Source organism: Brassica oleracea, chromosome C1 (genome assembly GCF_000695525.1).
Source record: "Brassica oleracea var. oleracea cultivar TO1000 chromosome C1, BOL, whole genome shotgun sequence".
NCBI classification, from domain to species: domain Eukaryota; kingdom Viridiplantae; phylum Streptophyta; class Magnoliopsida; order Brassicales; family Brassicaceae; genus Brassica; species Brassica oleracea.
This window is the reverse complement of record NC_027748.1, coordinates 40,329,352-40,343,432: the sequence shown is the minus strand read 5'-3', so window position 1 is coordinate 40,343,432 and position 14,081 is coordinate 40,329,352. Positions and strand designations below refer to the sequence as shown.

General features: G+C 37.7%; 3 protein-coding genes and 1 non-coding gene across 13 annotated transcripts; 1 reads left to right on the top strand and 3 right to left on the bottom strand.

Moving 5' to 3' along the window:
* Positions 1–727: 727 nt before the first annotated feature.
* Positions 728–2,308, bottom strand: LOC106327965 (transcription factor DIVARICATA-like). Its single transcript, XM_013766663.1, has 3 exons — positions 2,080–2,308; positions 1,467–1,860; positions 728–1,307 (listed from the first exon to the last, which is right to left on the bottom strand). Exons 2-3 carry the CDS (start codon positions 1,856–1,858, stop codon positions 932–934), a joined length of 768 nt encoding a protein of 255 aa, XP_013622117.1. The 5' UTR covers positions 1,859–1,860; positions 2,080–2,308; the 3' UTR covers positions 728–931.
* Positions 2,309–2,526: 218 nt separating this feature from the next.
* On the top strand, positions 2,527–2,599 carry TRNAR-CCU. The gene has a single exon. It is a non-coding gene; the product is annotated as a tRNA-Arg (tRNA).
* Positions 2,600–3,189: 590 nt separating this feature from the next.
* LOC106325902 (L10-interacting MYB domain-containing protein) lies at positions 3,190–6,364 on the bottom strand. Of its 3 annotated transcripts, none has more exons than XM_013765614.1 (4): positions 6,216–6,364; positions 5,434–5,722; positions 4,407–4,964; positions 3,190–3,948 (listed from the first exon to the last, which is right to left on the bottom strand). In XM_013765614.1, exons 2-4 carry the CDS (start codon positions 5,716–5,718, stop codon positions 3,346–3,348), a joined length of 1,446 nt encoding a protein of 481 aa, XP_013621068.1. In that variant the 5' UTR covers positions 5,719–5,722; positions 6,216–6,364; the 3' UTR covers positions 3,190–3,345. The 3 variants fall into 3 exon arrangements, with proteins under 3 accessions (XP_013621068.1, XP_013619727.1, XP_013620322.1); XM_013764273.1 differs by having other exon boundaries at positions 5,434–5,727; positions 6,216–6,363; XM_013764868.1 differs by lacking the exon at positions 6,216–6,364 and adding an exon at positions 6,055–6,142 and having other exon boundaries at positions 5,434–5,727.
* A 1,154-nt stretch (positions 6,365–7,518) lies between these two features.
* LOC106327267 (probable sugar phosphate/phosphate translocator At3g11320) lies at positions 7,519–9,971 on the bottom strand. Of its 8 annotated transcripts, none has more exons than XM_013765387.1 (4): positions 9,500–9,971; positions 8,869–9,097; positions 8,593–8,775; positions 7,519–7,786 (listed from the first exon to the last, which is right to left on the bottom strand). In XM_013765387.1, exons 1-3 carry the CDS (start codon positions 9,883–9,885, stop codon positions 8,629–8,631), a joined length of 762 nt encoding a protein of 253 aa, XP_013620841.1. In that variant the 5' UTR covers positions 9,886–9,971; the 3' UTR covers positions 7,519–7,786; positions 8,593–8,628. The 8 variants fall into 8 exon arrangements, 6 of the variants coding, with proteins under 6 accessions (XP_013620841.1, XP_013620858.1, XP_013620863.1 ...); XM_013765404.1 differs by having other exon boundaries at positions 7,519–7,775; XM_013765409.1 differs by having other exon boundaries at positions 7,519–7,792; positions 8,593–8,756; positions 8,957–9,097.
* Between the last annotated feature and the right edge of the window lie 4,110 nt (positions 9,972–14,081).

Sequence of the window (14,081 nt, the reverse complement as noted above, 5' to 3'; positions counted from 1 at the left end):
TTTTACATTTCTTTATGTTGTTCTGATCAAGGTTATCAGCATCGCAAATCTTAGTCATCGAAGTGTAAATATACACACACGCATGTTTTTGTATATGTATGTGCCAAACAGTGTGAACTGTATAGTACTATATAGTAATGCATGTATGACGTGAGAACATTGAATGTTTTTGAAGTTGGTACATATCAGTGTAGTGCATGTAGATCCCATCGAGGCGACCAGATCGAAAGTGGCAAAATAGCTTAAAGAGTGACCAAAGAAACAAAGCCATAAAGTTGCGAGAAAGAAAGAAACAACTTTATTTTCTTTATCCTAAATAGTACTAGCAAATTGCAATAGCATGTCACAAGTGATGATAAAGATTCATCTAAAATAGAAGATAATTAATTCAAGCATTTCTTTGAATATGAACTATGCTAATACAGAAGATATGTAAGTAACACCATGTTATTTTATTCTGAATATGTTAATATACATAATTTTGGGTGAGGCAAAGGGGTTGGTTGGTGTAGTAGATGAGAAGAATGAGATCCTCTGGTTAGAAGTGGAAAGCAGACTCAGCCTCTATTTTATATACTCAAATCAATTGTTTACCTATTTTGCCTCAAATTAATTTGTTAGTTTAATATTCTTTTTTCAATAACGCCTATGTGGAAACAGGTATCAAATTTCAGTTTTTCTTTGGACAAGTCTTATTAACATGCTACAGTTAATGAAGCAAAAACGATAATTTACAAGAGATTTGGTAAACATAAACACACCACACATATACAGTCACAATATTCAGGTAAAAACAAAAACAAACAAGATCATGACACAAAAACACATATATAACAACTCGGACTCTTGCTTATAATGCTAGTTGCAGTTTCACAACTCAGCTTCATTAGAACTTTGATTTTGGTCGTTGGTGATAATATTATATGTTACTTTAACTTGTGGCACTGAATGCATTTGCTCCAGCAAAGCGAACGGCAGCATCAAAGGGAGAGGATGATGGAGAAAACATGTGATTCTGACTCAGAAACATTAGTCCCTCCTCGGCACCATCCTTGTCGACAAACCCTAAATCCGGGAGGATGTCTCTATGATCTGAAATTGAACGGTTGAGATTGGCGTTTATAAGATTAACGGTCGTGAAGTCATGGATGCTTGGCCGGCGCTTATCCTTAGCTCCTGAGAGTTGTCTCAGGTAATACTTTTGAGCGTGGCTCGCAACTTGCGTCGGTGTCTTTGACACAACGAAGTTCCTCGATATGTTTCTCCAGTCTCCTTTCCCGTACTTGAGAAGGCCTAGCAAAAATCTCCTGCACAGAACAAGAAAATGTTAAGCCATAGTAAACAGGGGAATGACTTGTACAGCAAGAAACAAAGCAACGTGAGCCCTAAGAAAACAAGGGAATAACTTGTCCCGCAAGAAATCTATAAAAGGGTGACTTTACAAAATAAATATAGTCTCTCTTAACCTGTGTTCTTCATCTGTCCAAGGGACTCCTTTCTTTCGATCGTGATCAGATCCTCTACCTCCACTAGGTCGCTTCCGACACGTGTCCGGTTCAAACCCTAAAGGAGAAGAAGCTGAAGGGTAACCAGGAATGGGGACACGTCCTGCTTCTATGTCGGAAACGTCTTCTTCAAGCTTACTGTATTGCTTCATAACATCGAAAACAGTTTTACCAGGGATCATAGAAGCGATACTGAACCAGCGATCGGGTGAGTCTTCAGCGTATATCGCAAGGGCACGTTCGAACATCTTGTTCTCTTCTTTAGTCCAGACGCTGCTCGAGCTCATCATATCTTGAACAACGAACCGGTTATCAGAGATAGGCACGTGAGAGAGGGGATGCAGAGTCTCCATACCTAAAAGTAAAGAAGAAAAAAAGTTAAAACTACAAACATAGCTCAAAGAAGTCCATCTTGTGTGTGTGTGTGTGGAAGCTCGAGGATTGATTTGTGGTATGTATTAGGAAATTACATAAGGTTTAATATATATAGGAGTTTAATGATAGGAATCAGAAGTGGAAAAAATGACAAAAGGGAAGGTAAAATCAAGAATCGTATACTGAAGGAATCAAGAACCTGATTTGGGTGAGAGATATGAAGCATATAACACCGACCCTCGAATCTGACAAGGACTCAAGGTTTGAAGAATCTAATTAGAATCTGCAAAAGTTGGTCGGTGGAAGGAAGACAAAAACAGCAGCCAAGGCAACCAGATGAGAAGTTTCCTAGGATATAAAGCTGCGATGAGAATAGAGACAGACTCAGTTGTTGTGAGAGGACAGCGAGGAGGAAGAGTATTATAGATAGAGAGGGTCACTATTGGTTTATGGGGGCACTGAGGAGTAAAGGAGTAAGTGAAATTTGGCGTTTTTGGATTGGAGAAAAGCGAATGGCACCACTCAGATTCTTGCGGTTCATTTTTGTCGGAAAGGATTTAATAATACGAATTGATATCGTCTTTTTTTTCTAGTCCACACAGATTATAGAATACATATTAAAATAAGATAGATAGGAAGAACAAGAGCGCCTGTAGCTCAGTGGATAGAGCGTCTGTTTCCTAAGCAGAAGGCCGTAGGTTCGACCCCTATCTGGCGCGTATTTTTATTTTGGAGTTTATTTTGCTTCTCAAATTATTATTACTCTGTTTCATCTCTGTATTTTTGGCTTTCATAAATTCTTAACGACAAAGCAGAATTTAATCTAACCTAGACTTTTGATTGAATAATAGTTTTACATTTATTCAGAAAACGCACTGTAGTTTATTGACATAAATGATGACTGTTCCGTAGTTACTATATATGTCGGTGAAGATATTTTTCCGCAAAGTATGACAGAGTCAAGAAGCTAAAGTACATTAAGTCCCACTATCTCCCTCCACTACAAGTTTTTTACTTGTTTGATATTTAGGAGACTTACAAATTACTTTCCTTAAACAGAAAAATCCAAGAAACTCAACCAGCTTTTGTTATTACAGGTCTACCAAACCAAAGTTTAATTTAAGCAAATATACTATCACGCTTTGAAATTGTTACAGCTCTACCAAACCAGCTATTGACTCTTTCTTGAATAACAAGTAAACAAACAATTCTTTTCCATATTACATTCCTCAAAGCTCAATAAGCAGATAGATGAAGATATCTTTTAGCCTTTAGGAAATCTAAAAGACTACTAATTAATATCTCAAAATGTTGAAAGATATTATACATTGCTCTAGGTTACTCCAACATACTTTAGATATTACCAACAAACATTACAAAAAAAAACTGTCATCACTGAAAAGATAAATAAACAGTTTTGCTTAATCACACACATAAACAGGGAGATCATAGTTAAAGGAGGAACTTAAGCAGCATGAGTAGGAGGACCAGCCTGAAGCCTAAGCAGCCAAGAGATTCTCAAACTTGCTTTCTTCAACTGCAAGAAGATCTCTCTGTACTCTTTCCTCAGAAACAAATCCAACGCAAACATGTAAAGATCACTCCCTGGCTCAACCTCTTCCATCGAATCCAAACGCTCAATACATTCACCAATAGTATACTCGCATTGCTTAGCCGAAACCAACGGACTCTCCCTCATCCTCTTGGCCTCCAACGAGTTAAATACTGGAGTTCCAATCTCAACATCTTGTAACCGAGACTCTGCAAAACCAAGTCTCCTGCGATGAGGAGTATGAGTAGGCTCACCATCATAGTCATCATTATCATCAGCATCTTCGTCATCATCATCATCTCCATCTTCACTTCCTGTGACTGGCTCGTTTATGTAGAGAGTTGATAGTGGCGTTGGGTCATGTAGCAGCTGTGGTGACTCGGAATGGTCTCGTAGTTTCTTGCGGTAAGGACGGAAGTCAGCTTTTCCAGGTTCAATAACTCCTTTAAAGATGATTGCTAGTTTGTCAGCGCAAGGAACTTGTTTCCTTCTGAACTGTGTAGCTCTAGGGTTCTCCTGTATATAAAAAAAAAACAGAAATAAAATATTCTAATCTTGTCCTCAGCTCCAAACACTTGGGTTCCCGACAAAAAGATGAAACAGCTTTTTTGATAAAAAGAAAAACTCCAAACACTTACCAAAATACTACTTCGGTTTTTTAAAGATAGATTTTTTAGTGTTTTCACACATTAAAAAAAAACATTAAATCGCTATTATAAATGCATTATATTTTTGCAATGATCAATTTCTAATAATTTTTAGTAAATTTAGTAAATATACAATTTTTTAGTAAATTTATTAAAAATCATTGATAATTTTTGCAATGATCAATATACACATTAAATCGCTATTATAAAATTAGTAATTTTAGTAATATTTTTTTTTTGAAGCTTCCAATTTTTGTGTAGAAAACATAAAACGTATATTTTTCTAAAACATTTATCTTAGTGAAACGGAAGGAGTAGTTTTTTTACCTCTAAATAGATTCTCCAATCCTCTTCTGATGCACCGAAAGTACAAGTATTTGGATCCCATTTCATGATAGGAGCACCAATGAGTTGACACCATATCTTCCAGGCCTTCCTAGTACAATCCCAGTGGTTTTTCAACTGAGATCTTGTGTACTTTTTCCCAGTGTTTTGATTAATGGTCTCAAGCATCAGTCTCCAGCTTTCCTTTGGATAATGTGTGTTAGGTCTGTTTCCTTTGTAAGTCTCTTGGACCAACAAGTCCAGAAACAGCTCGTGTGTGGCTGGTGACCAGTACCCTTTGGAATGAGTCGTTGAGAAATCAGATTCAATCTTCATATCATGATGAGTTGAGAAATTAGACGCTATCTGCATATCGTGATCATCATCATCATATCCAGTATCAACTTCTTGTTCATGATGATGATGCCTGCTTCTTCGCTTCCTCTTGCATTTACTGGAACCACCTTCATCATCTCCTACGTTATTGCCTTCAAAGATAATCTCTAGCTTCTTGAGATACAAAGGAGGACTCAACCGAAACGTACTAGCATCAGGATTCACCTATGATTAAATCCAAACAACAAATCATCTCATGCATAGCTTTAGTCCAGGGACGTTTTACCACAAACCGAAGACCGAACCATAACCCCCGAACCGAAAAAATAGATCATAACCGTTATAAAAAAATATCTGAATGAGACTTAAGAGTTAGCTACTTTCGGGTTCGGATAATTAGAATCTGAAAATATCCAAAATTAATTAAATATGTTAAATTTATATATATTAAAAAAATTATAAATTTTAGAGTATTTTTTTGGTCAACTTTTTAGTTTTTCAAAATATTTTTGGGCGATATGGTATATTGGTTATAATCCAATCCGAACCGAAACCAACCCAAAAATTTAGTAAAACCCGAATGGACTTATGAGCATAGTACGGAAAATCCAAATCAACCGAACCTAATCCAATCGGGACACCAAACGCTCAAGGCCTATATAGCCGTAAGAAACACCAAAAAATTCACACATACCTGCACATAGTTAGCCCAGTCTTCAGCAGTGGCACGGAAAGTATTAGCCTCAGGGTCCCACTTCATATCGCTGCACTGAACAAGCCTACGCCAAATCTTCCACTGCTTGCACATTGTGTCCCAATGATTCTTAAGCTGCTTCTTGTTAAACCTTGCCCCTGTCCTCTCCTGAAAAGGTTCAAATAAATGCTGCGTTCCAGGTTTGTTCCCTCGCAGCTTCTGCTCCACGCATAGCTCCACGAATACTCTGTGGTATTCAGGTTCCCACGCAGCTTTCCCCTTCATAACTCTTCACTAAATACGCGTGTAATATAATTAAGACAAGGGAAAAAAAAAAACATAAGTTCATGTTCGGTTAGTGTCTGAATCTTAATGTAACCCACTAGATAACCTAATTAAATTGCAATTGCTTTACTTGGAAACATTACAGGACTTGTATCCACAAAAAAAACATCAGTTTCTTTCCGACACAAGATCACATCATGTCTTAACACAGAACTAAACCTCTGGTTAGTGTCTGAATCTCAACAAAACCATTACAAAAACTTATATCAATTGCAAATGCATAACAGTTAAGCAATTTAGGGTTAGCTCTTGACGCTAGATCCACAGATCTTTTACCCTAATCGATTTTGCCACACACTCATCGCATCACGATTGCGAAATTGGGTATCGCACGAAACGCTAATCGCACTAGACGGTGGAGAAGCCATTGTAGATGGACTCTAGCTAGAAGAAGAAAACGTGAAACGCGACTGTAAAAGAAAAACGTGAAACGTTACCGGAAATTAGAATTGAGCGGTGAGAGCGATCCGAGAGCGATCTGGTGAGACCACAATTGTGGCGGTGTGGCTGCAAAAAAAAAGGAGATCGCAATTTTTTTGCCTCGCTCTCTGTGATTTTGGCGTTTGCGCCGCTCGGGACGGAGCTTTCTGGCTCTCTAAGGCGATTTCATTTATACCGGTTAAGCCGGTTTACTTTATTGGGAAACGTCTTTTTGTTGTGTTTGACAGGTTTCAACCAACAATATGTTCAACAGATTTCCTCATCAATTCAATTAATGTTTTGTGTGGATTTTTTTAGTGTAATTAGGTAGATGGTAGGACACATCATTAGCTAAATTGAACAAGGGGAATAAGTTTACGTGAGAGAAAGGAGATCTGATATCGAATCCGGCGTACGGCCGGCTCGTGAGCATCCGTGCCGTCGCCGGAAGCTTTCTCCTACCGTCAAAAAGGTTTCTTTTTGCTTCTTTTTCGTCGCCTGTCACCGAAAGCTTTGTCTGAGCTCTGGATTGGAGCCATCCTCCAACGGTGGTTCCTCGCTTGGAGGGAAGACGCGTTCGCATGGAGGCTCATGGCGTGAGAAGATAGGCTTGCATGTTCAAGTGATGATTCCGGGAGATGGAGGCCATCACAGATCCGTCGACGCCGGCTTTTCTCCGGGAGGTGGAGGTTCCCGCAGTTTCGCCGCCGCCGGTTCTAGTTCCTAGGAAGGAGAGATTTTCTCTGTTCCGTCTTCGCCGGTTTTGGCTCCGGAGGGTAGAGGCTCACATAGCTCTACGCTGTCGGTTTTGGAACCCGTAGTCTTTTGGGGTTTGGTTACTAGTTTGGCTTTGGTGGAAGCTGCGTTGTGGCTCTTGTCGTCAGGGTGGTTGTTCGGGTCAGAATGGATGAGATCTCGGTAGAAGATGAAGCTCTCCATCGACGGTGACGACGACAAGAGAAGGAAAGCAGAGGTCTCGAGTCTCGGGCTTAAGATGTCCAGTAGGCGGCGTGTGATGATTAGGATGAACTCTCGGTTAGTCTGATGACGCTCCCCATGACAAGTTCGACGGTGTAGAGCCGTTCAAGGTTCGGCGGAACCGCCGGGATGAGACAAGAAGAGGATAAGCCGACACGTGCTTCTGGATCTGGGCAGTGTCGGTGACGGGCTTTTGGACTTTAAGCCCGGTCTTTTAGTTTGTTGTTGGTTTAGTTATTCGGACCGTGGGCCGTTTTTTGTAAGGATTTTGGGCTGGCCCATTCTCTATTTAATGAACAAAAACTTGAAGGAAAAAAAAAAATTAAGTAGATGGTCAAAATATTAAATTGAAGTAGATAAATGATTTTATTGATTTTTGGTTTTATTATATGATAAAAGTCAGTTTAGCCACTGACATAAAGTTACCACTACATTTTTATAAAGTTCTATGACATTAAAAACAGAAGATCTATCACATTACTTTTCATAGGTACATGCACTGATACACATACATACAACTGGCCTTTTATCATTGCTTGGCTGGATCATTATAGCCACTATGCTCTCTTGGTCTCTGGATAAGATTCATGGAACTTTGCCTGAGATAATCCTGGAACTACAGAACATAAGTTGGATACACAGACAGACAGGTGAAAGAAAAAGCCTGTCTTTTCCATTAATTAATCAATGTTAATATTACAAAACTAGATGTAAAGAATCTGACAAAAAAGACTAAAACGAAGTTACTCTTAGGAACAACAACCTACGACAAAAAAAATAACAAAGCAGAAAAAAAAAACTTATTTGAGAAGTCCTGTAAATGATTGCTTTAGGTACTCTGATCCTTTGGTGTTGTTAAATGGACCAAAGATGCTGTGTAAGGGTTTTTTGTAGGCCTGCGACTTCGGTTTTCCGAAACCGAACAGAACCGAACCGTCGGTTTTCGGTTAACCGAAGTTTTTAAAAACAATTCTGAAATAAACCGAATGAAATTTCGGTTCGGTTCGGTTTGGCTATAGGTTTATTTCGGTTTTCAATTTTATTTCCGAAAATAACCGAATTTTTAAATTTTCGGTTAGTTTTGGATTAATTTTTCCAAAATATTCGGATATTTTCGGTTAAATTTGGTTATTTCGGTTAAATTCGGTCATTTTTGGGTTATTCGGTTATTTTCGGTTCGTGTTTTGGGTTACTTTTGGATATTTTCGGTTTTTAAATTTTTTTTTTTTTTTTTGAAAATCAAACCGAACCGAACCGAAAACCGAATTAATTTTCAAAACCATACTGAATTGAAAACCGAACCAAACCGAAAACCGAAAAAACCGGTTCGGTCCGGTTCGGCCCATTCGGTTCGGAGAAAAATCCCAGGCCTAGTTTTTTGTTCACAGCAAAGGAAAATTGTCTTGTGTTGTTTACCTGAGGGGCCTAACAAATAAAACGAAGGTTCTGTTGTCATTTGCTTCGCTTCTTGGCTTCGCTGTAGAGGATAACTCCGCAGACCGTGAGCGAGTAACCCAACATTCCAGTCACTGAGACAGGATTCTTGAATATTAGAATCGAAACCACCACTGCTACTGCACCTTTGGCGTTTCCTAGCACCTATCATAGAGAAGTTCATCATCCCTTATAAGAGGCAGAATGGATTTAGATGATGGTAATGTATTATGTATAGAAGAGATGTATTGCTGTTACCTGCAGAGTAAGAGCGCTTGTGTGTTTAGTGACTAAGAAATTAGTCAAGTTGACGAAATAAGCGAGGGCGGAATTGAAAAGCAGATACCAAACGATTCTAAAATCGTCTCTGGCGAGTGCGATTGTAATGCCAACAACGTTCTTCTCCATGATGAGTGTAGCAGAAAGAAGGAACACAACAGCAATGGGAGCCATGTACAGGAGGAGATTCATGGAGTTTAGCTTCTCCCTTCAAACAAAATTTCATTAAACACTTTCAGCAAAAATTAGAAAAGAGTGTCAAGACTATAAGCATACACGCCACACATAACGAAGAACAATTCCTCTTCTAGGCAAAACTTTTACACATCACATAACGTTCATATAGTGAAATGGTTGAGGTAAAGTAACGAACTTTACAAAACTCAGCAGCTTAATGCTCAGAGCAACCCCAAAAGGTTCTCTAAAGTGAATTGTAAGTATGACCTATAAGACACAGCTCCTAAACCAAATCAAACCATTACCAACTCCTTAAAAGCTTGTTACTTTAGCCATAAAACAAACACATTTCACTAATTGGATCATCACCCATCTGAATATTCACAAGCAAACTCAAAAATTCAAAAGAAAGATCACATTTTTAAATTTGTACATTACCCCACTAGCAATGACAACACCAGTAACCACAGGGACCAAAGTGACGTAAGTCAACCAAGCCTCCCTCTTCAACGTAATCAAATACGCAAACACGGCCGTGAAAAACGGCGTCGTAGCCCCTATCGCCTGGTTAAACGAAACGGGCAGAAACCTTAGGGAGATGTTCCCGAAGACGACCGACACGCAGAACACGAGGCTCAGCGCCGCGATCTTGAGGAGCTGGACGCGGGACCGAACCGTCTGCATAGGGACCATCCTCATCCACGCGATGGCGACGTAGCTGAGGAGGGAGCACGACGTCATGTGGCACATGGTGAGGAAGATCGGGTACTTGAACCCGTAGCTGCTCAGCAAGTACTTGTTCAGGAGCAGGACTCCCATGATGCCACGAGGCCGATTGTGGAGAACCAGCCGTTCGATTCTGATTTATTAAGTCAAATCAATCTGTGGAAGAAACAGAGAAGGTCAACGAGAGTTTTTTTTTTTTTTTTGCAGCAGATTGATGAATTTAATGCGTTATGTTATTGGGTAATTCTCTCTAGGGCTGTTCAATATGACAAAACCGAACCGTACCGAACCGAACCAAACCAAAATAGATAATATGGTTTGGATTTGGTATATACCATACAAACCGAATGAATATTATTTTTAAAAAACTGTAGGATTTGAATATGGTTCGGTATATAACCGATAAAACCGAATAAACCGAATAAAACCGATCAAAAAATAGAAACATGTAAATATATCATAAGTTATTTTTTTTGCTAATAACTATTACCATATTTTTTACAGTAATAAAATAGTCCTGATTTGTAAAACACTTGAACTATAATTAAATAACAATTCATCGCAAACATGCTTCTTATTGTTTTAGTCTTCTTTTGATCGTTTTGCTTTAATTTAGCATTGACTAAATTGAAATAAAGATTATAAATTTGATGATAACAATTAGTGGAAATTCTTCACAATTTTTTTTATCTATAAACGAATAGAGTTTCGTATTTAATAGAAGAAACATGACTTTGATGAACGCTAAATATGAAAGAATATAATAACTTATTTTTTGTGCTTCGTGCTTCTGTTTTATTTTTTGTTTTTTATTTTTATTATCAAAATTTTGAGCTTTGATTTTAATTATAGATTTGATTATTTTATTAGATGATAGAAACATTTTTTTATTTTTGTTCTTTTATTTAAACTTATAATATTTTTTAATAAATGAATGTGTTGACAACAAGACTCTAAAATTCATATAATATGATCCTAAAATAAAGAATTATGTTTTTTGGTATAAAACCGAATAAACCGAAAACCGACGGTATATAAACCGAACCGAACCGAAGTAAATATGGATTTAGAATGATAGTTATATTTTACTAACCGAAATACCGAAAAACCGAAAAAAACGAACTGAAACCGAACCGATATCCGGATTGAACACCCCTAATTCTCTCGAATAGTTTTTTTTAATTTTTTGTCACAGAAATAGATCTCAAAAACTAAAATGACTAAAATAACTTTTTTTTTTTAATTTTTTTTTTTTAATTTGAAATCATGTCCTAGAATCCCACTCCTCAGCTCTAAACCATAAATCCTAAACTTTAAACCCTAAAAGCTAAGCCTTAAACCTTAAACTCTAAACTCCACCCTTTAACTCTAAACCCTAATTTCTAGATTAATTAACCCTATGGATATATGTGTGTATTTATTTCTTTTGATAAAACATTTAAATCTATTTTGGTCATTTTTATTTTTAAGGTCTATATTTGTGACAAAAAAAATTTTAAGTCTATTATACGGAATTTCTCTATGTTATTTTATAAGGTTGTCATAGATATGAGATTTTCGTAAATTTAATCCTTCAATAAATGCATTCATAATATTATTAGATATTCCTTCTGTTTAGCAAAGAGTGTCGTTTTAAAATTTTATTTTTGTTTCATTTTTATCTTTATTATTTTAATGTTTTAATTAAAAAAAATTATTTAATGTGTGAACAAGGAATAAAATGGAGTTTTTAGATAATTTTTTTAATATATGTGCAAAATTTCCAAATGAAACTACTTTTAAACTTTTTTTTAATTGTTTGATAAGAATAAGATTGACTTAAATTGATTCCTCGAATAATAATCAGTGTGTCATGAATGTATGAAAGAAGGAAAGGAACGTCTGACTTTACTAGTTTTGATTTCCTCTTCTGTTTTCTTTGTTCTTTTTTTGATACTTACGGAGTAAAAAGTAAAAACTATGTTTATCAGTTCGGTTTGTATTTGATATGGACTTTTTTGAAATATATGTAGTTTTTTTATATATAAAATAACAAAAATGTAAAAAAGATCTTTTATATTTAATAGACTCATCACAAATTTTAAAACAAAGCTAAATAGCGACAGGTAGTAACTAATCTTCTAAACAATAAATATAAAAACCCTAGAATCTGAATAAACAACTAGATCTTCATGAATATTTGGTGGAAGAAACAACTTTAAATTGGATATCTACTTGCAAAGAACCTTGTTTGTCCAAATAAGCCTTCTCAATGTTTGATTAGGTTTAATCCAATCGATGATTGGTCTCATTCTATTGATATCATTATATAGTATCCTTTGTACAAAGGAGCCGTTAGAGGCACATAACTATACTACCTTAAATGAATATAAGAATATATACTTTCCTATGCTAATACCCTCCCGCAGTCGATACGTGGTGATCTCGTACGTGAAGACTGGACTTGAATGATTTGAATAGAGAGGTAGGGAGGCCTTTTGTGAAGATATCAGCATATTGATGCGCTGAGGGGACATGTAGGACACGAACCTGGCCGAGAGCCACTCTTTCGCGGACAAACAAAATGTCTAGCTCGACATGTTTTGTTCGATGGTGTTGTACTGGGTTCGTGGAGAGGTATACCGCGCTTACATTGTCACAATAGACAATTGTTGCTGTTGAAAGGGGGCAGTAGAGTTCGGTAAGAAGGTTGCGTATCCATATTGTTTCAGCTACTGTGTTTGCCACACCGCGGTATTCGGCTTCTGCACTAGATCGAGAGACCGTTGGTTGGCGTTTAGAAGACCATGAAATGAGGTTATCACCTAGGAACACTGCAAAACCGGATGTGGAGCGTCGTGTTGTCGGACAACCCGCCCAATCTGCGTCTGTATAAGCTGTTAGTGTCGTCGTAGCGTACCATCTGCATTAAATTTATGACTAAACAACCACATGGAACGCACAACATTAGTATTTAAAGGACGCGGCACAAGATCCCATGTGCCACTTTCAACTTGGGCGTCATATTCAGACTTCATTGAGGCATTCCAGTTTGGGTCACGAGCAGCTTGAATATGAGACCGAGGAAGAGGAGAGACGAGGTCTGTGTGCAAAGAGACAATATTCTTGGCTTTGTTGATCCCGCTTTTACTCCTGGTTTGCATTTGGTGAGGGTGGACAGGAACAGAGATAGCAGGAGAAGGGGCAACATTAGTAGAAGAGGGATCATGAGAAGGAATGGGTTCAGGTGTAACAGAGGAAGGATTTTCCGAAGGCAGAGATGAGGGTTGGGGAGGTGAAGTGTTTGTTACCGGTGAAGCAGAGGAAGGAAGAGTGGATAATGATGAACCAAGATTAAAAAGCGAAGGGTGATAAGAAGTGGGAGCGATGGGAGTGTTGATAGATGAAGGTGTTGATGTAAAGAAGAAAGGGAAGGTAGCTTCATCGAAGATGACATGCCGAGATAGAATAATGCGTCGAGAGTCAAGGTCAAGACATCGGTAGCCACGATGGTGTGAGGGATATCCCAAGAAAACACACCTTGTAGATCGGGGAGAAAGCTTATTAGATGAAGTTGCTAAAAGGTTGGGATAACACAAGCAACCAAAAACGCGAAGATGATCATACGAAGGTGTTTTATTAAAAAGACGAGTGAAAGGAATTTGGTTATCAATGGCAGTAGAAGGTAGTATGTTAAAAAGATGAGCCGCCATGTGCAATGCTTCAACCCAATAGGTGTTTGGCATATGAGACTGAAAAAGAAGGACACGCACTAGATTGTTGATGGTGCGGAGGGTTCGTTCAGCACGGCCATTTTGAGGAGAAGTGTATGGACAGGAAAAACGTGGCTGAATACCATGAGAAGAAAAGAAATCCAACATTTCTCGATTATTAAATTCGCCACCATTGTCACACTGAAAACTTTTTATAGGAATTTTAAACTGAGTTTTGACAAAGTTGTAAAAATGTAAAAATTTTGCAAAAACCTCACTTTTTTGACGAAGAGGATAAATCCAAACAAAATGTGAGAATTGATCTAAGAAAATAACATAATATTTAATTCCACTAATACTGGACACTGGAGACGTCCAAATGTCGGAATGAATTATTTCAAAGGGAGAAGAAACAACTGACGAAGAAGAATAAAACGGTTGTCTAAGATGTTTTCCAAGTTGACAAGCATGGCACAAAGAAGAAATATCAGTTTGCGAGCAATCAAATAAACCAGAAGAAACAAGACGACGAAGAACAGAATGACCGGGGTGTCCTAAACGGCGATGCCAAGTTGAAGCAGTGGCAGAGGAAATGAA

Coding starts and splice junctions, on each gene's coding strand:
- LOC106327965 (XM_013766663.1), bottom strand. CDS start 1,858: ATGGAGACTCTGCATCCCCTCTCTCACGTGCCTATCTCTGATAACCGG. Junction 1,308..1,466: donor TGGACAGATGAAGAACACAG/GTTAAGAGAGAC, acceptor TGTTCTGTGCAG/GAGATTTTTGCTAGGCCTTC.
- LOC106325902 (XM_013765614.1), bottom strand. CDS start 5,718: ATGAAGGGGAAAGCTGCGTGGGAACCTGAATACCACAGAGTATTCGTG. Junction 4,965..5,433: donor ACTGGGCTAACTATGTGCAG/GTATGTGTGAAT, acceptor ATTTAATCATAG/GTGAATCCTGATGCTAGTAC. Junction 3,949..4,406: donor ATTGGAGAATCTATTTAGAG/GTAAAAAAACTA, acceptor TTTTATATACAG/GAGAACCCTAGAGCTACACA.
- LOC106327267 (XM_013765387.1), bottom strand. CDS start 9,885: ATGGGAGTCCTGCTCCTGAACAAGTACTTGCTGAGCAGCTACGGGTTC. Junction 9,098..9,499: donor GTCATTGCTAGTGGGGTAAT/GTACAAATTTAA, acceptor TTTTGTTTGAAG/GGAGAAGCTAAACTCCATGA. Junction 8,776..8,868: donor CAAGCGCTCTTACTCTGCAG/GTAACAGCAATA, acceptor TCTCTATGATAG/GTGCTAGGAAACGCCAAAGG.